This window comes from Lytechinus pictus, chromosome 2 (assembly GCF_037042905.1).
Source record: "Lytechinus pictus isolate F3 Inbred chromosome 2, Lp3.0, whole genome shotgun sequence".
Lineage (NCBI taxonomy): Eukaryota > Metazoa > Echinodermata > Echinoidea > Temnopleuroida > Toxopneustidae > Lytechinus > Lytechinus pictus.
The window spans coordinates 45,066,816-45,077,943 of NC_087246.1; the positions used below are offsets into that span (position 1 = coordinate 45,066,816).

Genomic DNA, 11,128 nt, shown 5'->3' on the forward strand with positions numbered 1-11,128 from the left:
GCAAATTATATGCAATCATAAATTCCAAATGAATTAAAGCAAAATGAAACAAACTTAAGATAAAGAAAGAAGTATTTTTTTACATCAAGTCACTAATATTGTTAGAAAATGTATTTAGATAAAAAATTAAAACACCATCGAGAGCGCTAAATTAAAAAAGTGGAAATTCAAATTTATAATTTCATATAGGCCTAGATCGGTCAACGGAACATGTAATGGAAGAGTGAGACACTAACATGTTATGGTAGGCTAATATTTAGATAATTCACATAAATTTTTAAAATCTTATACCAATGCTATAATTTAGGCTTTTGAATACCATTAATGTAGTATCTTAAAAAAAGAAGTAATGATCAATTTTAAACAGGAGCTGTGTTGGTCTCACCAGGATCCAACTTTCTCCCCACCCGCCATCTCTCCCAACACACCAGCTGGCAACATGTCGGGCAAGCTGCTTCTGCAGTGCTTGCAACAATTCCTGGAGAAACAGCAACTTCAGGAAAAGATTGCTGTATGTCTATTTACAATCTCTTGTGAACATTTTATTTTAGATTTCACTTGTACTTTTCAAACTTTATGGAAAATCCTTCAAAATAAATATGCTTATGATACTGGCATAAACTTAACAAAAAAGTTTGATATATATTACGAATAAGACTGGATAATTCAGCATTGCTTGATTATGCTTTTAGAGACATATATGAAATAGAATAAAAAGTTAAAGAAATACACCATTAGTGATACAGTTATTATTTTATTCTTGAAAATAAACTTAATTTATTTGATTCAACTCTTAGAACCTGGCTTCCCAGATTGGTGTTGGGCCTGATGGAGACAGCGCAGACCTCCTCGCTAAGATCAACTCTCTGGTGACGGAATCAGAGGGAAGGAGGCTACAGGCAGAGAAGAAGGCCAAGGCTTTCCAAGATCGGTTCCTGGACTCAGAGATCGAAGTCCAGATCTTGAAGATGGAACTGGCGGAGGCCAGAAAGCAGAGAGATGCTGCTTTAAAGAATCTTCAAGTAAATATTTTCTTCGATTTTTTAAAATGATTTAACCAGAAGCGATGCAAGGTTTTAATGGACTTATGCTTTTTCGGAAAGAATATCTTTCATATTTTGTTGTACACGAAACTTACTGTAATGGCATAATGTTTAAGGCTAAACAATATCGCAAATCATCGGTTTCATAAAACAATTCAAAAAGAACAATCTATCCAAGGGAAATTTTGATTGAAGTTTTCTTATTTTTCTGTTTCCATTTTCCAAGGATATGACTTGGGAGCCAGTTGAGAGCTCTTCTCCTGCCAATGGAGCAGCTACCAGAGTCTCTTGGTAAATGTCAAATTAATTGATAGAAAACGAATAACATCAAATTCAAACAAAAACGATATAAATAGAAAGAAATACACGTTATTGCAAAAATGTGTATTTATTTATTTATTGGCGGTTGAAATACATTAAAATATTCTTTCATCCTTTTTTCAGCAAACTGACGGGAAAAAGGAAGATGAAAAATACAAAAAGGAATATAATACAGCTGAAACAACTATATTATTCTTGATAACTGGCAGACGTTTAATGATTTGTTCATTAAATAAATATAAACGTTTAAATTAATGTCAAGTCTGTTGTCGCCTATATAGGTATTCTGGAGACAACCATCAGTCACTGTCTTCGGCACCATTAGACCATGGAGTAGCATCCATCCCACCATACAACCCATCTACACTAGACACAGCACCGTACAACCCATCTACACCAGAAACCGCACCTTACAACCCATCTACACCAGAAACCGCACCTTACAACCCATCTACACCAGACACAGCACCATACAACCCATCTACACCAGAAACAGCACCATACAACACATCTACACCAGAAACAGCACCATACAACCCATCTACACCAGAAACAGCCCTCATTGACACCTTGTCATTACCCCTTGCGTAAGCATAAAGTTAAACTATATTATACATCAATTTTTTTTTGGTAAAAGTCTAACCAAACAGCAGCATGAATCATCATGATGTATAATAGAATAAATAATTCCGTAATAGATCTGCAATATAGATAATACCCTAGTCTTTAAAAAAAGCCTTAAAAAGGCTAAAACAAACAAATAAAAAAATACTCGTGAAAAAGGCCATGTTTACCGTCTGACGCGGCAACTTGAAAATTATTATCATTATTCAAATCTAATGTGAAACAAAAAACATGGATGGATTCACAATTTTGTCAATTACAGACACCCAGAACCTAGCCGACAGGTCAGTGGTTCTGGAGCAGCAGTTGGTACCCCTCCAACAGTACCACTCTCTGCTCAAGCCCCTGTAGTGGTTCACCATCAAACACCAAACACAGTCTCACGGTAAGTAGATAAAAACCTTACTGAAACACGAGTGACAGGACAGTATTCAACAGCCAACTATACTTATCCGATCAGTGTATATGTTTCTTACTTGATTTCTGGTTGAAATACAGGTGTCCTAAAACAAACTTATTTAGAAACGAAACATTAAAAAAAAACTTGTGCCCTAATAGTTCTGTGAATTATAACTTAGGACTTTGAGACTGCAGAAAATTGTGTGTGATTTATCCACACCTCCGCTTCAACAGATAATAAAAGACTTTACTTAAAGAAGTAAAACTATTATGATTATCATTATTACACTATTTTTTGGTAGAACTACACCAGTGAGCTCAGCTGTTGGTGTTGCCACATCTCCTTCTAGCGGTTCAACTGCCCCTGCCCTTGTCCCGGCATCTTCCTTCGTCCAGGAAATGGTCGATCTGAAGTCCTTCCTTCCAGGAGGTGGGGACGTCTTCCTGGGCAGCGGAGTAAACGGAACAGTCCATCTCTTCCGTCATCGTGTGACCGACCATCCCATCGCATTGAAGACCTTCGAGCTCCCAAACGATTTTGAGGAGATGACTAAGAAGGTTGGTTCTCTTTTATTAAAAAACCGTTAAACTGTTAAAGCTTCGCATTAGGCAGTATAAGGCCAGACAGTGCAATCGCAAAAAAAAAAAATAATAATAACAAAAAGCATACTCTAAGAATTTGTTTTATTTGCATTGATTTTTATTTCGATAGGTCAAGGTCATCCAGTCCGAAGCTTTCATCCTCGACATTCTTGGCAGAGAGGAGTGCTTCCCGACTTTCCTTGGATGCTTGGAGATCAGCACAGGTACGATTGGCCTTGCGATGGATTTCATCGGGGACACGACTACGGGTGAGACCTGGACACTCAGCCGTGGCATGAGAGAGTTAGTACTGAGTCAACAAGAATGGTAAGTTGATAATAATTTATTCTAACTCTTCAACATAAGGCATGCATGAATTTCTTCATTTTTCATTGCCTGTCTCTTCTTTTCTCCCGTTCTTTTTCTATTCTTTTAGGTTCAGTCTGGCTCTCGACATTGCCAAGTCACTTGGGGTGATTCACGAGAAAGGCTTTTTGATGAACGACCTCAAGGAAGACAACTGCTTGCTTCGTAAGGCCACAACTGGACGGTGGCAGGCAGTTATCGTAGACTTTGGGCTGGCTTGTTCCCGAACCGAACCCTTCTCCTTTTGCTTTTCCATCGAGGATAAGGAGAAGTACCAAAAAAAGGTATAGTGGTTAAAATGCTGGTAAAATTAAAGATACATCAAAGTTGGTGTCTTACTGATAATCTTTTCATCCATCTAATTCAGTATATTCTGTTTAATTTTGATGAAATTAAGTCAAACTTTAATTAGATGGTTTTAGCAGTAAAATTGTGTCTTCATGTAATATTGTACTTTTTTTATTTTTTTATATTTACAGGAGATCTATACCCACATTGCCCCAGAATGCGCCCTCGATGACCATCCGATCTCTGTCTCGAGCGACGTGTTCCAACTCGGCCGTCTGTTGACCATGATGGGAGATCGTACGAACACCGCCGATCTCACCGCCATCGGGAACATCTGTCGGCAGACTACCCACCTCTGCCGACCCACCATCGACGAGATCGTCGACGAGCTCGAGAGGGTAATGTAGGCACACACTGCATTTCAAGAGATATCAAATCATATCCCCAGTTCACATATATCTAAACACATTTTTAAAACACAATTAAAGTAATATGCCATTTGGATTAAAAGCTATATAAAGTAAGCTTATTTCAATTTCACATTTTATGCAAGACACAGCTGCATATTCACAGAATGATGTTGTTTGATAACTTTAATAAATTTTGTATTCAGATAAATAATGTTTTCAAACTTTCTTGAAATCAGGAAAATTATATGCTTCTTTTCATCTTGCATCAAACATGCATCAGAAACATGCAGTATAACACTAAATGGCAAAATGAACGAACAAACATTATGTAAAATGATTAGTTCATTATAAATTCGTTCTTTAAAGTGTAATAAAAACATCACTTCTCACTTAATTCATTCAACGTCTTATTCACGTAAATTGCTAAAACGAATATTCGCAACAACCAAAAATAACCTGAAGTATTTTTCAACATGATTACCAAAAAGAAACGAACTGCCTATTCTATATTTGGTTCTCCTCGAAAAAATAAAAAAAAACAAGAACGAAATTTGAATTTTACTGCTCTGAACCATCACTACTTGTACCATTTAGAGAGAAGTTGAATTTTCAATAGTATTAAAAGTGAAATTATAACAAAGTAATTATTAACGATGATGCACGTTTTTGATATTTAATGAACTTTTTCCTCAAGGAAAGAACCACATGGAATACATTTTACAGACAAATATATATATGAAAGGTAACTAAATTTTAGATAATTGCAGGGATATTGATTTATTATCTTTTGAAATGCAGTGGAGGGGTAAGTATTGTAAATATTCTTTACGATTATTTTTACAATCATTCTGTTCTATTATTTATTTTACTTTAGAATTCTCATAGCTGCTCGATATTACAATTAGGATTGATATAGCAGTGTGAAAAATACAAGGGCCCTAGTTGCATAAAAGTTACTATTCGGGTAACAATTGGTAACTACCATGCTCGTATTGCTCAACAATTAATTGAAATCTAGGTTGATCATGGATAAAGTGGAGATTACCACTGGATGGCAAATTAATTTTGAAGCAACCGGGTTCTACCAATAAACAATTGTATTGAGGTTAAACTTGCTCGTTCAAACGGAAGAAGTTCTGCAGTACTTCTAAAAAAAATCACGGCTCTCGATAAAAAAAAACAATATTTATTTGAATTGTTATCATTTCATTTCCAGTCTGAGTCGGTCAGGATGTCTTGTATATAGTCAGCAGCCGAATATCCTGATTGAAACTATTGAAATTTAGCTTCAATCAAATCAAGAAGGGGCCTTTTACAATAGTATGCAAATTCAGGCCATTTTCTTCAACATAAATGGTTTACCCAGCAAACCAACTATTACATTTCATTGATAAAGATCATATCACCTGATCGAACAATAAATTTCCATTTCAAAACAAGATAAATTGCATAAACAAACATAATAATATACAAGATAATTCGTTGCAACTTTATTATGACCCCCCCCCCAAAAAAAAAAATGGAAGCGCTTGGTGGCTTAGAAAAATTACACAAGAACTATTATTTGAAATGTAACTTACTGCAAAAGAATCCGGTCAATATTTATTTAAGGAGATTTTCATTCACTGTTCATTATACGGAGATGGAGCAATCGGTATAAAAACCGAAGGTAGTCCATCACGGTACAGAGCGGGGTGGGGCTCTGTACACAGGGGCGGCGCCCGGGTATTTTTGATGGGATGGTCGGGATATCCCCTATGTTTTTTTTCTTCAGAATGTAGTGAAAAATAGGGGGAGAGTAAAAATAGATGGAAAAGGAAGAGAGTTGTGTCGTGTAATTCAATTGGAAAAATACGCCATCTTTAAGTCGTCTTACACCCAACCCTCCCATAAAAAATATCCTAGACTGAAAAATCATCTGTTTCGGAGGAGCTTTAAAAAAAAAATTCTTATATTTTTCAGTCCTCCTCCTACACGGTATTGAGGGGAAACCGCGAAGCCAGACGAAGTCTCAGCGGAGCATATCCTGACCGAAATAGACTGATTTTTCGGTCTACCCAGGCCTGCCCCCGCCACTTCTGGGCACGGTGCCGCCCCTGTCTGTACATAATGTTGAAGACATGTTTTTCCAACAATGTTTTTTTAAAAGGGTCAGTGGGTCAATGGGTCAGTGATATGAGGTGGACTAAAAATAATTGTTCTTCATTTTTATAAGGCTCAACGATTACCAGGCTATGAGGAATGAGGAGGAGGAGAGGGGGTGGGGGTGTATTATAAAAAAAAATATGTCCAGAGGAGGCGGGTAATGGTTGGGTGCACGTAAGAGGAGGTCTCTCTGGGTAGCGTTCCATGAACAGACTAAGTCTGCTTAATTCAACAGTTAACATACATTAGTTACCATAGTAACAGTGCTTCCCAACCAATGAAAATCAAGGAAAATTGTCAGATCTGACAACTTGTCGGATAAAAAATGTAAAATCACATGCAATGTATATGGTACAATTTCAAATATATAATTCCCTTGATGATAATTCGACTCAGATACTATGCATCTACTTAATGCTTGGATTTTTCAGATATCAACGGATGGGGGGATATATCCCCCCCCCCCCCCCCATCCCCCCCCCCGTGATCGACACCCATGTTTACACGAATTATGCAAATTATAATTTAAAACAGAGTATTTGTTTCATGAATCCTGAAATGTTTTTAAATAACAGCAATTAATGCACAATGTCAACATTCTACAGGAAAGAGAATATATTAGCGAAAACATAGATATGCTTCATGACAGTATTAGTGTCTTAATTTGCTTAGAAAGAGGGAAAATATGTCAAAATCTATTACGTGATATTGCACTAAACCAGGCCAAAACAAACCTCTATGTCCAGTCACACTCACGAATCCGCTATAAAGCGATCAATGGTATGTCATTCGAGATAACACAATCCCAACACAACAGCTTCCATCGGCTTCTCGTATCGCTTTTGTTGGTGTGTCTGCCACAACGTAATAATATGGTATATACGGGCAAAATGCATTTCGGTATCGGTAAAACACCATTTGTTTTATTTGTTTCTAGTTTGTTTCTCTTGGAAAATTTAGAGGAGACCTTGCTTTGTAGGTTACCGTAATGAAGCTCTGGCACATCAAAAATATAAACACATGAGTCATGACGAATGTACCCCACCTCAATCCATATTTTAACTTTATTAAAATATCTATCTTTTGGAGACCCCGAAGTGGCAAATCTGCATTCCCGCTACTTTACAAAGTCAGTTTGAGATGTATTATCGACTTGGAAAAGACAGATGAATGAGACATCAGTCAACATGTTTCCTAAAGAAAGTTTTTGGTTTATTTAAGCCTACGCCCACGACAGCCCACCGAATTTACTCCCACCCCTCTCCGTATTTCGACACTATATAAAAATATCGTGTTTTAAAGCCAAAGGCAAGGCAAATGGCGTTTTTGGTAAAGCAACTTTTATATTTAGGGAACCTCTTTTATTTAGATTGGATATTGTTCTGCAGTTTGTAATAATGCTCTAGCACAGTAGATGCTATAACCCAACAGGAGCATGCCTAGGGTACCCTTTCCCCTTTTGGTTTTATGTATTTAAAAATAATTTATTGTCTTTAGAACTCCAAAAAGATTACTTTTGTTTGTATTGATATCTTGGAATAGATTTAGGAAAAAATACTCTACAAGTAAAAAGTAGAGGAGCTGTGGTACATTGAAGAACAGCCACACGTAAGCTCTAAACTACCCAAACCTAAATAATAATAAAATATTTGTAGTGCCCCATCGGAAGAAAGATGCATTTCTATATACTACACAGTAAAGCCGCTTTACATTCTCCTCTTGGAAAAAAAAAACAACAGAGAAGGCATTGTTTTATATCGCATGGAAATAAGTCCCTGTATATACATGACGGGGCCTGTCGAAGTTGCCCCACCTTTTATTTTGTTTTGACAATATATATTGAAAATATCGTCTAAATGAAGCCCTCATCTGAAAAAGGCACTTATTAACAGCAGCATCTACATTATATAGAGGAGGCCCTGGCACTGGGAAGCGTGGGCTGAAGCACCCGCAAGATTTTCGGGGGGGGGTGCTGCAAGTATTATTCTTCATAGACAGCACCCCCTGGAATTCCGGCAGATATGACAAAACGAAAACAAAAAGTTACCAAAATAACCTTCATTTTGTAGTGCAATCCTTTTTGTTTCTTTGCTTGTTAAATTTCTTGGGACCAAAATGACCTTCATTTTATATTGAACTTTTTTGCTTTTCAAATTTACATCAGCACCCCCTGTATAAATCGTTCACAGTGCCCAGGAGGAGGCATTGTTCTAGTGCACAGGCTATATAAATAAGAAATTCAGGCAAATTAATTCTAAGGGGGCTATTTCCCCATCCCTTTCCATATTTTGACAATATTGAAATATTTCATGTGTTTGTAGCCCCCACGGTGGCAAAAAAGGCGTCTTTAACACCTAGTAAAGTAAAGTTTAGTTTTATGGAACCTCTGTTTAATAGTACTGATTAAAATGCCTCATTTTTTACACTCCTCATAATTTATGCAAATTAGGTAATGAAATGTATGGTTACTGCATTCTTTTTTCATTAGTTTTCTTTTGCTACTTCCACAAACGCTTTGCATCAAATTTTACATTTCTATGAAGTAGCTTTACATTTTTACAAGTGTTTTTAGTAAATTACTCATTTTAGAGTTACATAATTTATGCTAATTAGGGTTAATTTGCATAGATGCAGGGTGTCTCTTTGGATAAAAATTTTCCAATGGGTTAAAGGAATATACATGCCAAGAGGCACATTTGTACTAAAAAATGCAGCGTTCACCCCTTTTTTTTTGCAGTTAACAAGTCTACTATTTGGACGTTACTTGGAAATAAACTTTGTTAACTGCAATGCATTACCTCTATAATAAATTCAAGATGAAATAAAATCTCTGTCACCAAAGAAATTTTTGTGAAATTTCTTTCGTAACGGAGTTTTTATTTCATCTTAAGTTTATTCTATTTGACTGATTCCGAGCAGAAAATTACCGCTTTTTATATTGTTTTCATCGCTTTTGTATATTGATGTGATAATTTTATCTTAAATTTATAGCTTTTGTCAAACTTAAGCAGAAGGGAAAAAACGTTCTCGATCAAACGTCACCCCCATTCCATTATGTCCGATCTCTATTTTTATACCTTGTATTGTATGTGTATCTTGTCACTATAGTATCACTCTGTAACAATAATGATGATGAGGATGGTGATGTTACTACTACTTCTACTACTACTATTACTACTACTACTACTACAACTACTACTACTTCTACTACTACTACTACTACTACTACTACTACTACTACTAATAATAATAATATAAATAATGATAATTTTCACAAGTGGAGTGCCTCTGGCAGTCTTACCTGCATCATGCAATTCAATATAGCAGCAGTGTTGACTTTGAATACTACTTTAAAATAATTATTCACAAAAAACACCATTCATATAATGATACAATACTATATTCATTGAGCCTAAATGATATTTGACCTTGATCATGTGACCTAAGACTTGTCAGTGATACTTGATTACCCCTATATCCACAATTCATAAACTATATCCATAAACTTTGAAAGTTATGACAGCAATTTAATAATTACCTCCAAAATGGCCAAAGTTCAATTACATTAAATGACCTTTGACTTTGGTCATGTGACCTGAAACTCGCATGAGATGTTCAGTGATACTTTATTACTCTTATGTCCAAGTTTTATGAACTAATTCCATACACTTTCATAGTTATGATGGTTATTCAACAAATACCCTAACATGGCCAAAGTCCATTGACCTTTGACCTTGGTTATGTCACCTGAAACTGGCATGAGATTTTCAGTGATACTTGATTACTCTTATGCCCAAGTTTTATGAACTAGATCCATACACTTTCAGAGTGATGATGGTAATTCAACAAATACCCCCAACATGGCAAAAGTTCATTGACCTTAAATGACCTTTGACCTTGGTCATGTGACCTGAAACTTGCACAGGATATTCAGTGATTCGTGATTACTCTTGTGTCCAAGTTTCATGAATCAAATTCATGAACTTTCAAAGTTAAGATGGTAATTCAACAGATACCCCCAACATGGCCAAAGTTTACTGACCTTTGATCTTGGTCATGTGACCTGAAATTCGCACTGGGTGTTCAGTGATACTAGCTTGATTACTCTTATGTCCAAGTTTTATGAACTAGACCAATAAACTTTCAAAACTTATGATGGTAATTCAACAAATACACCCAACTTGGCCAAAGTTCATTGACCTTTGACCTTCATCGTGTGACCTGAAACTCGCACAGGATGTTCAGTGATACTTGATTACTCTTTTGTCCAAGTTTCATGAATCAGATCCATAAACTTTCAAAGTTATGATGGTAGTTCAACAGATACTCCCAACATGTCCAAAGTTTATTGACCTTTGACCTTGGTCATGTGACCTGAAATTCGCACACGATATTCAGTGATACTTGATTACTCTTTTGTTTAAGTTTCATGAATCAGATCCATAAACATTTAAAGTTATGATGGTAATTCAACAGATACCCCCAACTTGGCCAAAGTTAATTGACCCTAAGTGACCTTTGACCTTGGTCATGCGACTTGAAACTCCGGTAAAAATTTCAGTAATACTTCATTAACCTTATGTCCAAGTTTCATGAACTAGGTCCATAAATCTTATAAGTTATGATGACATTTCAAAAATTTAACCTTAGGTTCAGATTTTTATTCCCCCAACATGGTCTAAGTTCATTGACCCTAAATGACCTTTGACCTTAGTCATGTGACCTGAAACACAGGCAGGATGTTCAGTAATACTTGATTTAAACTTATGGCAAAGTTTCATGTACTAGGTCCATAGACTTTCTAAGTTATGCTGTCATTTCAAAATCTTAACCTTCGTTTAAGATTTGGTGTTGACGTCGCCGCCGTCGGAAAAGCGGTGCCTATAGTCTCAGCAGGTGAGACAATAATAATAATAATATTGATAACAGTAATCAACTAGAAATATTACT

General features: G+C 36.1%; 1 protein-coding gene across 1 annotated transcript; it reads left to right on the top strand.

Annotated features, from left to right (window-relative positions):
- The first annotated feature begins 439 nt into the window (after positions 1–439).
- Positions 440–4,030, top strand: LOC129271510 (uncharacterized). The gene is made up of 9 exons (XM_054908843.2): positions 440–511; positions 798–1,022; positions 1,270–1,334; positions 1,646–1,951; positions 2,251–2,373; positions 2,690–2,945; positions 3,100–3,296; positions 3,406–3,619; positions 3,815–4,030. The coding sequence occupies exons 1-9, from the start codon at positions 440–442 to the stop codon at positions 4,028–4,030; spliced, it is 1,674 nt and encodes a 557-aa protein (XP_054764818.2).
- The last annotated feature ends 7,098 nt before the right edge of the window (positions 4,031–11,128 follow it).

Coding starts and splice junctions, on each gene's coding strand:
- LOC129271510 (XM_054908843.2), top strand. CDS start 440: ATGTCGGGCAAGCTGCTTCTGCAGTGCTTGCAACAATTCCTGGAGAAA. Junction 512..797: donor AACTTCAGGAAAAGATTGCT/GTATGTCTATTT, acceptor TTCAACTCTTAG/AACCTGGCTTCCCAGATTGG. Junction 2,946..3,099: donor TTGAGGAGATGACTAAGAAG/GTTGGTTCTCTT, acceptor TTATTTCGATAG/GTCAAGGTCATCCAGTCCGA.